The sequence below is a fragment of the Notamacropus eugenii genome, chromosome 1 (genome assembly GCF_028372415.1).
Source record: "Notamacropus eugenii isolate mMacEug1 chromosome 1, mMacEug1.pri_v2, whole genome shotgun sequence".
NCBI lineage: Eukaryota > Metazoa > Chordata > Mammalia > Diprotodontia > Macropodidae > Notamacropus > Notamacropus eugenii.
The window spans coordinates 193,662,541-193,678,921 of NC_092872.1; the positions used below are offsets into that span (position 1 = coordinate 193,662,541).

The following is a 16,381-nucleotide window of genomic DNA, read 5'->3' on the forward strand; positions in this document are numbered from 1 at the left end:
CTGTATTCCTCTCCCTGCTTCCCCACCAGATAGATTTTGTTGTTGTTTTTTTGAGGCAGTTTGGAGAAGGTGAGGTAAGGAAGAACAAAGACTGTACTTATTTGTTTAAACAAAACTAAATCTAAGAATAGAAAGTTTATGCCATGTTAGTAGTTTTCTCAACCTGGCAGGTGACAGTTGACGTAAGGTACAGCATAATCATTTCAGTGAGACATGAAATATTTGGCCCCTAACAGTTTTTAATGCCACATTTCCTGATTTATGTTGCAGTGTGTTTACCTTTTTTATTTTTAAGATATTGATCACTGTGAGACAAATTGCAGGATCTTTTTCCAAACCCTTAGTAAGTAAGCACATAGAAGGTCATTGGCCCATTTGTTTTTTTCATGGAAACTAGGACAAAAGAAATCTAATCTTTAAAAAAAGATATATTGTACCTTTTGCTTCCTGTTTCTCACAGCAAGATTTATTTTAGCTATTTCCTGTTTCCAGAAGTAAGATATTGGTGGGTAGTGTGTACATTACAGTTCCCCTTTATAAATAAAATGAATACATTTTTAGAGCTGTGTCAGTGTTATGAAAATGACATATTTCTTTTGTCATGTATAGTTAATATTTGTTTTTTTTCACATTTGGCAGATCAGATAAAGCAAGAAGATATTGAAGGTATTCTTCAGAAATTCACAGGAAATATAATGCAAGTTCCCCCTCTGTAAGTTAATAATTAATAATAGTAAACTTTTAATGCCTTCTGTAGTAAAAAAAAATCACTTGTTCCATTTTTATGCAATACAGTTCAGCGAAGCATCCCTTAAATGTGACAGTGAATGATCAGATGTATATGATATTAATGTAGACAGGATTCTGTGAACATTCTGATAATCTCTAAGAAATGCTGTCATGTCGTAGAGGACACAGCAGTATCATCCAGGCCTAGGTGTCACCATAGCATGTTATATGAGTGAACACTAAGCTTTGAGATTATATTGACAATATTTACTATTACCTAGGCCTCTTTTCTAACATCAGATCATCTTGTCAGCAAAGAACTTCCTCAGAGCTTGCTGTTCTTGTCTAATCTGCACTGATTCAGTGATATGTGTCAGAGGTATCTGAGAACCTGATATGCGCTAGTGTGACTGAGTAACAGACTATGGACTTGGCTTTCAGGGATGAGCAGCTTGCATTTCCTCGTATTGCTAAAACAAAAAAGACCAGGGATGTGTCTTCTGGCAGGCACAGAGATGTTTCCATATTTGTTAAATATATTTGTTGGATATATGGACATAGAGGGATGAGATTGAATGGACATTGATTAATTATTCTGTTTACTAGCATAAGTTTGGGCACGTTACTCATTCTTGTGTTGGCTAGTTTTCAGAAGGACAATTGAATTCCTGTGAGAAGTATTCTGAATATTTTTAAACACTAAATTCACAATAACTTAACAGTATTTTATTTCATTTAGATCATTAAAATGTTCATAAGTAACAAAATAAAAATGTACCCGAACAGGGTTTAGTCCTGAAATAGACACTAATTAAATTGGTTTCCCTTATTTGGAAGGGAAGAAAACTATGATCTGCTATACTGTAATGTTGGGAGTCACATTTGACTTGAAAAATAGTAAAAGTTGGCTGAAATATAAATGGCTTTAATAGACAAGAGCACTGTGAATTGTAGTTTAGCCCAATAATTAAATATTTATTTTTTAAAATTTACTTAAGTTTGTTTTTAATATTTATAGTAGTTGCTTCAAAGCTTTCCTGTTATAATCATAATGCTTGACCACACAAGATTTCATTTATTTGTTTTTTAATGACATTCAGTCAGAAATCCTAAAACATGAAAACTTCTTTCACATGAAAATGAAGCCTTTTCGTTATTTGAGAAATCAAGAATAATCACATAATTTTAGTAGAATTTGGTCATGATTCCCTGAGAAATCTTACCTCATTCTTTCCCTCCAGTCTACCCCATTCTCCTTCATTTCATTCTGCAGAATTCTGAAGTTTGGGGTGGTGGTGCCAGGGACTGTAGAGAACTGAACCGAATCTTCCAGGGGAATTGACTGAAGATTGGAATTGGCACCATTGCCAAATGTCAGGATAAGATACATTAGCTTCAAAGATGTTTAAGGAATTTTCATTATCTCTGATATCATTGTCACACAGAAAATATTAATCCATTTTATCAATGGTGAAATTTAGTTTTGACAGGCTGGAATGATTTGCTTCAGTTAATGATAGATTTAATTCAGGGCAATCAGTTATTTGTGTACTATGTTAATATCTGATGGATTTTTTTCAACTTTGGTTAGCTATTCTGCTTTAAAGAAAGATGGACAAAGACTTTCAACTTTGATGAAGAAAGGTGAAGTAGTAGAGGCAAAACCTGCCAGACCAGTCACAGTGTATAGCCTCTCTCTTCAAAAATTCCAGCCACCTTTATTTACATTAGGTAAGGGAAGAAGCTTAAAATGCTAGTGATTCAGTTTTCATGCATTTTATTTTATTGTTTAGATGCAGTTCAAAATGATCTGTGGAATACAGTGAAGATGTATGTGTGTGATTATTAGAAAATTTTTACTAGGCAAAAATTTCCTAATTTCTTTGCTCTCTTGATAACACAGTCTAAGAGGTGACCACAATTACGTGGAGACTCCTAACTGCTTTTCTAAATAGGCTGTGATTTTCATGTGTCAGAGTATGAACATAAAAAGTTGGAATTATTGGTCATATATTTTATTTTCATATAACAGTATTTTATAACCCTCTCCTCTTTTTATTTGTACCAACTAGTTCTGTACCAGTGTTATAGTTAATTGGTATGAAATTTCTCTTGGGGGCAAAAGACTTTCTGAGAATGGTACAGTGTAATATTTGCTGGTTTTGGAATCTGAAAAACTGGGTTTGAGTCCTGGCTCTGCCACATACTACCCATGTGACCTTTGGCACCTCTCTGAGCTTGAGTTGTCTCATCAAGAAAATAAGGGGATTGGATTAATTGACCTAGAACATCCTTTTTTGCTCTGAATCTATGATCCTATGGGTAATTCGGCAGAATGAAGATAATTTACAATTGAAGATCCTTGGTAATCTGGAAGTAAATGGAAAGGAGTATATCTACGTAGGAACATACCTGATTTGTATTTAGGTTATGACATTTTTTAGCTTTTCCTTACCATGTTTGCCTCTCCCTGAAAAATAATAATTCATAAAATTTGTGTTGTCTAGACTAGGGGTGGAGAACCTATGGCCTCATGTCACTCTCTAAGTCCTCACGTGTGACCCCTTGACTGAGGCCACCCCTGATCTAGACTTTAGATTTTTTGGGGGGGGAAGGATAATATTTATTTTTTTCCTGAGAAATTTATGCACATTTCATAATCTTCCTGCTTACAATAAAATTAATGTATGAAACTTGAAACATACTTGATTTTCAGAGAGCCAAGGATTTAGTTAGTCTCTAGGCCCTCTTTAATTTTATTAAGTCAGTTCACAGGGCATATTCGAAAAGATGCTGTAAGAAATGTTTTCCTAATTGGTTTTGGTTTCTAAATTTCATTTCCTTTCCCATTAGCATTATTATATAACCTGTGTGCTTTACAGGGTGCTGTACCTAACAGAAATTTCTTTTGTCTTTAAGAAGCTCTGATCCTAAACTATTTGAGAAATACATTAGAAACACAAATATGAATAGTTTTAAAATAATTATTCCATGGAAATGCAACAGATATGACTGGAGGAAAGGATATTATCTTTGAAAATGACGTATTTGAACATGATTGAAAACCTAGATTTTTTTTGTTACTTGCGTTTGTTTTAATGATTTTTATAGAAGAAAAGATATAACCAGACTGACTGCCTATGAGAGTACAAATGCGATTTTAGAATTCCATCACTTTTCTTTGGTCTTCAGGATCATTTTTGGTCCTAGGAGTACTAAAGTTAATAGTTGTATGGAAATAAATGACCTTTTATGACTCTAGAACATATTAACAATTTATTGTAAAACAAAAATATTAAAATTGTTTTGATTTACTCTTCACATGACAGGAATATTGTATGTTTAAGACTAGAAAAGAAAGTAACTTTTGGGCAGCTGGGTGGTACAGTGGGTAGAGCACTGGCCCTGGATTCAGGAGGAACCAAGTTCAGTATGACCTCAGATACTTGAAGCTTACTAGCTGTGTGACCCTGGGCAAGTCATTTAACCCTGATTGCCTAGCAGAAACAAAATAAGTAACCTTTTCTATTTGAAACATAGGGACCATTTACAAGATAAGCTCTGTTGACAGATGAAACTTACAAGAATAATTGTGAACTCCATAATCAGATACTGATTGATCTCTAGCCTTCTCTTCAACCCATAAGGCCATCAGTGTTTAGGAAAAAAAGTTTGGGTCTGTGCTTGAGTCTCAGGGTTTCTCTGATTTGATTGGTTATTTTATGATTACTTGTTAAACAATTATCAGCTAGTCACAAAAAGAAACTTTTAAAATGTCATTTCTTTAGCTATAGTGTGTTGTCCAGAATATAACCATGATCATTTGGGAAAACATCTTGACGTGTTTGGAGTCTATAAGTCTGAAATATTTGCATTAAAAAATGCCCACTTTCAGCACTGCAAAGTAAGATATTTAACCTTTTAAAACCTTTTAAATGAATTAGGCTGCAACGTTTATTAAAATGCCTTGACTTGCTAGTTAATTTAAAATGTGTTTTTTGGGTTGCCTCTGTTTGCTTTCCCAGTACTCTGACTTTGCAATCTCTTACACACATATGCTTCAGGATGAATAATTTATCTTGTATCCTATAAATATTTCATCACTTGATTGTTTGCATAGTGCATTTTTTACATTTGTTTAGAGGCATCATTTCTATGTAAAGTAGATTTCATGGGGCGTTTGCAATTTACCATGTCACTGTTAACATTCCAGATGTTGAATGTGGAGGAGGTTTTTATATCAGAAGCTTGGTCAGTGACATTGGCAAAGGTAAGGATGGATGAAAAAGAATTACTACTTGGGGAGCTATATTCTTTTTTCAGTATTCAATTTTTCTACGTTTCTGAGTACCAGCCCTATGTTCTGGACTCCCTTGCTTGCTTCTATCACAGTACTGTTACATTTATGGCCTGCAATTTCTAAACATCAACAGTGGCATTGAAATGCTTGTGATAAGATAAGGAGAGGAAGATAAAAAGTGAACACAGAAGTAAAGAAGGGAATAGAAAATATGAGGGTAAACAGTTTTTTTAATAGTAATTTTCAATTCATTTTTATTGTCCAGAATAGATGAAAATCGGCAGTGATTTTGCTTTTTTATTTTTTTTATTTTTACACAACCCAGTACACCTGGGTGATTTGAACTCAACTGAATCCTTAATGAGTCAGCTGTGATCCAAAACTCAAGGCTCACACTTGGGAGCCAGGCTAATTCTTTAGTCAAGACCAGGCTGCAAACAGTTTTTAAGATGTGAATTAAGAGTACCTGACTACAGTTAAGGTTCAGTGGGGGAAATAAACATACACACGCTCACACATAAATACACAAATATATACATGTGTACATGTGCATATAAATGTGTGTAAGTATGAAATTATCCTTTAAAAAGTTGTTGTTTGGATCCATTTTTAAAAGGTATAAAATCAAAATCTTCTGTACAAGCAGAAAAAATATTTATATTCTCGCTTTCTCCAATGAAGGGGGGAAAGACTTTTATCCCTGAGAAAGAAAATGTTATTTTTTAATCCCAAGTGATTTTGTTGTGATTTGTTTTTCTGGTTTGTTCCATTTTTATTTTTACGTTTTATAGGAAACTATAAAATGTGAAACAAGAAACTTGTCTTATGGATTGTTTTTTTCCCTTTTTTCTGCTGTAGAACTTTCTTCCTGTGCCACTGTGCAAGAACTGACCCGGACTAAACAGGGGCCATTTACACTAGAGGAACACGCCCTTCGTGAAGACAAATGGACAATTGATGGAATAGCACAATCCCTAGAGCATTGCATGCCTCTTCTCTCAGTAGAACCTTCTGTTAAAAAATTAAAAACGGAAGATTCTAAAGTACAAGCTGTGAGCTCTGAAGACAAAAAAATAAGTCAGGTTAAGGAAAAAGAAGGAACATCTTAAGATTGGACTGGGATTGTTATGTTTTCCTGGTTAAATTTATAATCTTTAATGTGCAAAATGACAAGCTGCCTTGTTTAAAAAAAAGAAAAGAAAGAATTCTTTCTTCACTCTCTCTCTCTCTCTCTCTCTCTCTGCATGGAGAAAAAGTCCATAATTTCTTATTTCTACAACATGCTGTTCATCTGATACATTGCATTATAAGTGGGTTTGTCAGTAATCTAAATTCTTTGCTGTATCTTTAAATGATCTTTTAGAATGTTTTTGTGTTACCATGTTGACAATAAAAATTTGAAGTCAAAATTTCAGAAAACTTAATTTTCTGAATTTAGTCACTCATCAGAACCTACTCCAGTAAATAAATTAAATGCATTTTCTAGTCTAATGAAAAGAAAATTGGTTATTGTACTTTTTCAGAAATTCAGATTTATTTATTGGACCACCCTGAGAAATTTTGTTGATAATCCACTGAAGACAATATCATGCTGAATTATTTTTTCAACAGAACTTTAAAAGGTCCTTTATGTAACTCATTTGCTTAAAGAAACATAGCTTAGATAAGACTGTATCTACCTAGCAATACATTTGTTAGTTTAAGGCTAGGGACCAACCAGATGCAGTAAATATCTGTAAATGAACTCTAATTATAATTACTTATTGCCCTCATTAATAGGATTAAAATCTATAATTTAGTCTTTATATTTATCAACTCAGATGATTGCTCCATGAAAATAAAAGATAAAGCAATTAAGACTTATTAATTGGTAGGTAGCAAAGGGACTCTTGTATTAATCAATGCAAGATCAGTGATACAGTAGACTTTTGACCTGCTCCAAGTCATTACCTAATGTAACATTCCTTTCATATTTTCCTTTTACATTGGGAATTTGGGTCCAGGAATAGGGAAGATTGGTCTTTTTTTTTCCCTAAAATATTTATCTTTTTCTTAAAAAAACAACAAAATAACTTTATCCCTACTCTTGACATTTTTTTAAACCAGTTATTGTTTCAGGTGATGCTTACTGGTTTTGACCAAAATGGCTTCATTACATTCTAGATAGACTTCTGCTTTAAATAATGTCTTGATTATAATGCTTTCTTCATTGAGTTATACTGAAAGCCCCCAACTCTTTGTACCATGCCAATTGCATAATTTAGAAAGTACAGTCACTAACCATTAATCAAATTTGTGGGTTCTAGGGGCTTCATATTTTATTTTATAGGAAAGTAATTTATTATTCTGTCTTTAATATAGTCTCTCAGATTCTTATAGTTCAAAAGCAAGACCATTAAAAATTTCTTGAAATAATAATTTTAAGTTTTGTCCTCTAAAACATTTGATTACAATTCCACATTAAAAAATACAAAATAAATTGACTTTAATTTTAGGTAATCTAACATCTGCTACAAAATAGACATCATTGTTTTGGTAGAGACTATATCAAGATATGCAGAGTGTAATATAATACATTTAATTAGAAGCTTTTAAAATTTTTTTCAGTTAAGCCTTTCTTTTCCCTCCCCACTCTCCACAAGAGAAACAAGCAAACAAACCCTTTTTAAATGAGTATGCATAGTCAAAAACATTTCTCACTTAGGCTGTGTTGGAAAATTGTGTCTCATTCTACATATTTAGTCTTCTCCTTTTTGTCAACAGGTGGGTAGCATTCCTTATCATTGGTCTCCAGGAATCTTGATCATTGAATTGATCAGAGTTAATGAGAAGTTTTTATTACTACTTGATGGGACATACACAATCACAAAGAAGTGATTTTTAATGGTGCTTTAATTGTAATAGAAAAATAATTTTTGAACTTCAAAATTAAAAGTTTGTAATTTGAATTTAATTTAATACCCTACAACTTGTGAAAACTAGTAGAAGTATATATTTTAACGACATTGTAGTGTCAATTCATGTAGTGACTGACAGTTCAAATTGTTTTTTTTCCTGATGCCGAGGTAACAGGTAATTGAGCACTTATATTTTCTAAATTCTAGTGTACAAAATGATATTTAATTGTTTTATATTCTTCTGGTTAATTTGCAAAAGTGAACCAACATTAATTCAGTAGTTTGAATTTCCTGTATATATTTCAGTAATATATTTTCAACTTTGTCCTTTAAAAAAAGATTTTAAATTTATGCTGAGTAAAAATGGTAAAGGATTCTTTTATATTTACCTTATATCCATAGACTCTTAAAGCTGAAAAAGGGATCTCAGAGGTCATTTAGTCACTGTGTTGTGAGTCGGACTACCTGCTACAACATTCTGGACATTCCCTCGAATGGCCATCCAGCATTCCCTTGAACTCAGTCCTTTTCATTTTTAGATAAGTGTTTATTAAGGTTTTCCTTAAACTTGAAATCTCCTTCAGCAAATTCCTCCATTTACTACTATATGTAATGTTTTTCCAAATACATTCCTAAAGGAAAAATCTCACATCATTTTATTTTTGCATTTTTAATTTCTTCCCTTCCTAAAAAGTTTGTCTCACTTTGTTTTGAGAATTATAAAAAGTGATGCCAAGGAATCTATACTCATGTTTCAGATTGATTATATAGTAAAACTTCAACAATTTTTTACTTCCTTCATTTAAAACTCAATTTAACTAACATTTAATGTCCACTGTTTGTAAAGTGCTGGGGATACAGGGACAAAAATGAAACTGTCTCTGTCTTTAAGGAGCCCCCTAATAGAGGATACCTGAAGAAATCCAAAGTTTACTGAAGTTGTGCCAAATTATTTTAAGAGAAAGTGGGGCTAAAATTTTATTGTTATTTACTACGGGCATATCCCAAAGTGGGCAAAGTTTTATAACAGGGTTACCCTTGAAGTTGTCTGTTCTCCATTTGGGTTGTGAATATCATGGAGATGGTTAGTACTTCATACCAAAAGGATAATTTACCTTATCTATTACAAAGATATCTTAACTAAGATACCAAGTTCTTTAATGCAACTAAGCTGCTTCTCTAAGATAAGGGAAAAGAGACTGGGGGAAACAAAAGCCCAACTTCTTTAAGTTCAAAGTCACTGCCTATTGAATTTCTAACCCTAGTCTTTTCAATTTGTTCTTGCATCTCTGGCACCTACCATAATACCTTGAACATATTGTTAGATGCTTAATATATTTTTATTGAATTGAACATAAGGAAAACAGTGAAATTTGACTTCTGAACTCCTAGATTTCAGGTCTAGTCAATAATTGTCATTCACATTGCATGAGGGCCCAGTATTTTTCTTTTGCTCTATTCCTTTGCATGTCTATGTACTTTACTCATCTGTGGGCAATACTTTGGGGTTTATCTGTTTGCATAAATAATTGCTAAACTTGAGTTGGCCTTTCACTAAGCAGCATAGCCTAGCCCAGCCCTCTATCCATGATTCTATTTTCAGGCTTCTATAAAGACATTTAAAATTTCTGTGGTCTGAATTTTGACCAACTTCAAATCTTCTATTTATGTTGTTGCTTAGGGAATTAACTATCCCATGTGACCTTGTTTCACTAGGTTCTAGAGGCCTTTCTTCATGGGGCCAATTAATAAATGAAGCTTTGATGTCATTGGTTGACAATAATTAGATTATCCTTCTTTCCTAATGTGAAGAGCTTGCCTTGATCTATCTACACCAATACCTTGTTGCATATATTCATAAGAAAGCAGTTAAATACAAGTGAAATCAATCACATAGAAAAGGTCAGAGTGGCCATCTAATTCAACCTAAACACAAAATGAACCCCCACTATATAGCATTTTCATGAAGACTTAGAATTCCTCACCTCTTTTTTAAAAAATAGTATTTTATTTTTTCCAATTACATATAAAGATAAATTTTAACATTCATTTAAAAAAGTTTTGAGTTCCAAATTTTTCATTCTCCCTCCTCTCTCCCTAAAATAGTAAGCAATTTGATATGTTATATGTGTTCAGTCATGTAAAACAATTCCTTATTAGTTATGTTGTGAAAGAAAAAACAAACTAATGGGGGAAAACATGAAAAAACTAGAGTGGAAGTAGTATGCTTTGATCTGTGTTCAGACTCTCACCTTTCTCTGGATGTGGATAGCATTTTCCATCATCAGTTCTTTGAGACTGCCTTGGATTACTGTATATCTGAGAAGAGCTAACCATTCTTAGTTGATCATTGTACAATGTTGCTGTTACTGTGTACAATGGAGAACCCATCATCCCTTCAGGCATCCCATTCCACTCTGGGGTAACTTTAGTTGTTAGGAATCTTTTCCTGACATCAAGCCTGTTTGCCTCCTTGCAACCCAGTGTTGCAGCCCAGTGTTCCTGGTTCTGCACTCTGGGGCCAAGTCTAATCCTTTTCTCTTGTGATAGTTTTCAAATATTTAAAGACAACTATATCCTCCCTGACTAATCTATTCTCCAGGTCCATGATACCCGTCAAGAGAAGTTTGCTTATAATCTTGTATCGTTTGTGCCATGAGACTTGGAGGAAGGGTATTTAAAATGCCTAAGAGACTACCCCTTGTTAAAGACTTCAGAAATATCCATTTTTATATTAGTGTACCAATGACAAATCTTTCTGATCTATTTATTAGCTACCTTCTAGGGATTTTGGACAACAGTTTGTTAGCCTAGTTGTAGTGAGTTTGCATAAATAATTATACTTTCATTTCTTTAACATTTATTTTTCAATTTAGATTTTTTCCACTAATTCATATCACTTCTCTATCTGAATTAGTGAGAATTTAGGGTATAATCTTGAATTTTCTATTCAGATAAACATACGTTTTGAGCCAGATGGAACAGTAATGAATGAGTCACTACAAGGTAAAAGATACTTTATTTCAGGCATACCATGCCTTTTGTCTTCTGGTCAAGTCAGGGCTGCTAGGTGGTGCAGGGGATAAGAGTTCCAGGCCTGGAGTCAGGAGGATTCATCTTCCTGAGTTCAAATCTGGCCTGAGGCACTTCCTAGCCATGTGACCCTGGCCAAGTCACTTAACCCTGTTTGTCTTAGTTTCTTCATCTGTAAAATGAGCTGAAGGAGGAAATGGCAAACTCCAGTGCCTTTGCCAAGAAAACCTCATACAAGGTTGTGAAAAGTCAGACCTATAACTGAACAATTTCAAAAGAATATCATAACAGATAAGGGTTTTATATACTGAAATTATTATAATGACTATAGTTTAATAGGGTTGTCCTGAAGCTACTTTTAAGTTAGGTTTTAATGGTAGATCCAGTTTGCCTTGCTAACAATAAGCGTACTTGGTGAACCACATTTTAATTTTCTGAGTTAAATTACTTAAAAACAAATAATTCCTAGATGTCACTTGAAATAGTGGAAATTGACATTTTATTTTTTTTTTAAGTTGAAGATTTTTAATTGCAGCAGGTTGTGTAATTGGTAAGTGTGTGTGAGCTGATTCTGTTCTCAGTTCAGTACCCACTCACTGGAAACTCCTAATTAGATTCAGCTTTTGAAACTAACAAATCTCATATCATAATAAAGCAGCACAGTTTAATTAGGTTAGAGGAAGTGTGGTAATGTCAAAAAGCATCAAACAATGATAACGTAATGTTTTCATTTCAATCCAATATGATCTCACCCACCCCTTAGACTAGAGTCTCATTTCCCCCTACCTCTGCTTCATGCATCCACGGGAGTGGAGGGCAGGCAATTTCTTTACCTCTTAAATTTGCTTGTCTGCCACCACAGCAGGAAAAGGGAATAATAGTTGAGTCTCTTCCGGAAGTGGCTAGGGAAGCTGGCAGCAGCTCCCAGGATATGCTGACTCCTCATGCTACACTGATCATTGATTGCTCTGGCTCAGAAGGATGAGAATGAAGCTCTTCCTGAATGTCGTGCCTTGCAGTACTGCAGAGATTCCTGCCAATTGCACCCTGGCCCCGGAGGGGGAGGCACATGTTCACAGCCATGTTAGACTTTCTTTCCATCTCCCTCTTTGTCTCCACTAAGTGCCAAATATCCTGAGAAGAAGGTATATCAGAAGCATCCCACTGGAAAACATCATTCAGAGACATCTAGGGATATCTAATCAGATGTTGTAATAATAATAGCTACCATTTATATAGCTCTTTTAGGTTTGCAAAGAGCTTTATATGTTATATATATCTTATATATATCTTAACTTATTTGATCTACAACCCTGTGAGTTATTTTTATAGGTGCTATTATTATCCGCATTTTACTGATGAAGAAAAGGGCATAGTACAGTTTAGTGACTTGCCCAGGGTCACGCAACTGGTAAATTTCTGATGGAAAATTCAAACTCAGAGTCTTACTGACTCCAGTTACTGAACTCTACTGTCTGCACCATTTAGCTGCCATGTTCTAACTTAGACTCCTTTCCTAAAGATTATTTCATTAAAAAAAAAAAGTAGTTATGGTAGATAAATTCAGTTGATTCATTTGAACTGGTCAAGTACATTTAGTTTTTCAGGCTAAGAAAATGCTGCAGCCAAGCTAATAAATGTAAAAGCTTATTTAAAAAAAAAATTCAGCATTTAGATAAGGAAATTCAAGCGTAGAAAATCTGAGCAAAGTATTAGCAGAGCCAAGATTGGATCTCAGATATTCCAAGTTCTTATTGTCACAGCTCATGAAAGTGGTACAAATGGTTGTTTTCTTCAGATATTCAGATTCAGATATTGCAATCAAATGGTTATTAAGTACCTACAAAATACAAATAATTATTCTAGGTCTAGTAAAATTAAAAGGGTCCTGATATCAAATTGCTTACAATGTAATTGGGGACTTTACATACCTATATACTCTACAACTGAGGTGGTATAGTAGATATGAATGCTGGACCTGATCTTCCTGAGTTCAAATGTGGTCTCAGACACTTACCAGCTGCATGACCTTGGGCAAGTCACTTGATCCTGTTGGCCTCAGTTTCCTCATCTTAAAAACTTTTTAAAAGCTGGAGAAGAAAATGGCAAACCACTCCGGTATCTTTGCCAAGAAAACCCAAAATGGGATAATGAAGAGTTAGACATGAATGAAATGACTAAACAACAAAAAGCAAAGTGATGGAAGTGGCATTTTAGAAAGTATAACTTGAAGTGATATGTCATATAGATTGACGAAGGGAGTGTCCAGATGCAGGAGATTAATGAAGTAATCATCATGAGGTGATAAACCCTAAAATAGGAGAGTATGGGTAGTAATGGAAAGAGATGAATATAAGAGCCATTTCTAAAGAAGAATAAACAATGTAGTGATTTATTGGATCCAAGAGTCAGATATTAACGGTTGTCATTGAAGGTAATGAATATTAAATGAAATCATAACAATTTGCAACAATCAAATTTTTATACTAATATAGGATTTTAGAGCTAAAAGAAGTTTAGAGACTATCTCATTATAGTGTCATCAGATTTAGGTAGATAAAGCATTTATCAAGCACATACTAAGTTCTAGGCACTATGCTAAACATGGGATGCAATTAAAATAGGATGACCCCTACTTCAAAGAACTTACATTCCTCTAATAGATGAAGAAAAAATATAAAGGAGAATTGGCAAGGAAAGGATTGACACCTTCTTGCAAGGATAAGATTCCTGGTGAAAAATGGAACATTCCTGAGAGTGAGGCTGCAAAATTAGCATTATAAAGGACCTTAGAGATCATGTTACCAATGAGGATATTGATGCTTAGACAGGTTAAATGAATTGCTTAATGAGTTAGGATTTGAACATAGATCCTCTGGCAGTAAATCCAACACTTTTTCTGGCCTATTCACTTAACAGATTTGAGAAACCGAGGTTAGAGGGGCTAAGTGATTTGTCCAAGGTCATGTAAGTAATAAATAAAAAGTAATAAGTAAGGTAATTAGAATTCAAATCCAGTGTCTTTGATTCTAAATCCAGTTTTCTTTCCACTATCAACTTCCAACTACTATTACTTCAGCTAGGAAATTGAGATTCAAGGCTATTTAAAGTGCTCCTTGTTCAAGTTCATTCACCTAGCTAAGTATTTAGGCCAGGAGTCAAATACAGGTCTTATAACTACAAAGTCCTGTATTGATGCCATACCATGAATTAGCCAAATTGTATGGCTGTTTATGAAAGTTGTTATTTATTTACTGTTAGAAGATTGACTACTTAAAAACTTAGTCTCGAATTAGTGTAACATTGTAATTAGCAATTATCCTGTTGAATGTTAGCTATTTAATAAAACCTGTCAGGGTTCGCTTCCCTGAAATACAAAAAATCTCAGAAAAGAACGCTTGGGTCCGTGTCCCTGGATCGAATGGATGACTCTCTCTAAAAGGCAGAGCAGTCTCCTTCAGACCCCAAATGGCTAAATCTCTTAAAGGGGTGGTATCACACTACATGATACAATATATCAACCAACAGTTTTTAGGCTTTTATTCTGTTCATGGCACTGCACTAGGCACTAGTAAAAGTTTAAGAAGGACATAATATCCTGCCTAGTAGGGAGATAAGACAATCACAGATATCCGTTAAAAAAAATACACAAGAAGTTCACTAGAAAGTGGAAAATAAAGTTCTAGGAGAAATCAGAGGGGGAAGGTGTTTTCTTTTTCATTTATTTATTTTAAATTTTTCCCTGGTTCCGTATAAAAACAACTTTAAACTTTTGTTTTTTAAAACTTAATTCCAAACTCTCTCCCTTCCTCCCTCCTCACTTCCCCTCATTGAGAAGGTAAGCAATTTGATACAGGTTATACATGCATAGTCATGCAAAACGTATTCAAAATAGTCATGCTGTGAAAGAAAATATAGACAAAAAAGCCTCAAAAAAGGAGAAAGTTTTAAAAAGTATGCTGTATTCAGGTACCATTAGTTCTTTCTCTGGAGAGAGATAGCATTTTTCACCATAAACCCTTCAGAGTTGTCTTAGATCGTTGGATTGCTGAGAAGAGCTAAGTCATTCATGGCTGATCATCTTACAATAGTCCTGTTACTTTGTATCCATTACATTTCACTTCGTACCAATCCAAACAAGTCTTTCCAGGTTTTTCTGAGAGCATCCTGCTCATCATTTCTTATAGTACAATAGGATTCCATCATAATCATATACCACAAACTTGTTTAGCCAAGGGAAGGCTTTTCTGAAATATACCTAGGAATTCTAACACTGGGGGCGAATTCAGTTAAGTTGTGAAGGGATAAGGGAAGGACCAAGTACCCAAGGGGAGCCCAAGGTGTAGCTACTACTGTGCATGGTTAGAGTACTTACTCACCAGAAATCTTTCTGCTGCCTAGACCAGAGATCATACATTGGAGTGTTGAGTGTCTGAACTCCTGCTTTCATTGTTCTAATTGGGGAGTGCCTCAGGTGGTCTGATATATCCTACATCCAGACCGGTTCCAGCCAACCTTCACTTTCCTCCCTGACCATCTTTTTGCCAATTGCCTTGCCTCATACTCTCCTAGTCCTTTTCTCTTTCCTCTCTGCCAGCTCCCCTTGTTCTCCAGTTCTAGAACCATAATCAAATTGATACTGGCAGTGCTACTTGAAAGGGGTTGCCAATCTACTCCTCCACCTAACTCAATTTAATTTCCAAACTGGCTGCTACTCTTCTATTTTATTAACTCTTATTAGAATGTAATTTTGAGTTTGAGATGTTAACAGAACATCCCATTTGAGATGTACAAGAGGCGATTCAAGATTGGAGTTCAGGAGGGAAGTTAGGTCTGGATATGTAGATCTGGGATGCATCTGTATAGAGATGATGGGTGAATGCATGAAGTCAATGAGGTCAACAAGAAAGATAATATGGAGGGAAAAGAGGAGTGGGTTCAGAAAAGACCCTTAGGGAATACCCACAGTTAGGAGAAGTGAGCTATATGAAGATGCAGCAAAGTAACCAGAGAAGGAGCAGATAGGAGGAGGAAGGAGGAAGAGGAAGAGGAGGAGAAAAACCCCTACAAGGAGAGTATTGGGAGTGTCAAAGGCTTCAAAGAGGTCAAGAGGAAGAGAACTGAGAAAAGGTCATTGCATTTAGCAATTAAAGAATCACTTAACTTTGGAAAGAGTTTTAGCTGAATCATAAGATTATAAGATAGAATGATAAGAGTTTAAAAGCAAGTGAGAGGAAAGGGGGAAGCACCCATTGTTGATGACTTTCTCAAGGAGTTTAGCCACAAAAGAAAAAAAGATATTGGATAAATGGTGGGATCAAGTAAGGCCTTTTTTTTTTATTATATATTAAATTATTTTATTTGTTTTCAGTTCCATATGTCTTCGATTTTTTCCCTCTCTCTCTCCTTCATTCCCCCCTCC

At 34.5% G+C, this 16,381-nt stretch overlaps 1 protein-coding gene across 2 annotated transcripts in view; it reads left to right on the forward strand.

The window, feature by feature from the left end:
• Positions 1-6,448, forward strand: part of TRUB1 (TruB pseudouridine synthase family member 1) — a 37,633-nt gene extending 31,185 nt beyond the window's left edge. The window contains exons 5-9 of one of the 2 annotated variants that reach the window (XM_072623347.1): positions 640-712; positions 2,321-2,460; positions 4,518-4,633; positions 4,943-4,999; positions 5,888-6,448. In XM_072623347.1, the coding sequence (XP_072479448.1) occupies positions 640-712; positions 2,321-2,460; positions 4,518-4,633; positions 4,943-4,999; positions 5,888-5,920 (419 nt within the window). In that variant the 3' untranslated portion in view covers positions 5,921-6,448. The remainder of the gene's footprint in view (positions 1-639; positions 713-2,320; positions 2,461-4,517; positions 4,634-4,942; positions 5,000-5,887) is intronic. The other variant, XM_072623336.1, reaches the window with a different exon arrangement.
• Positions 6,449-16,381: the final 9,933 nt, after the last annotated feature.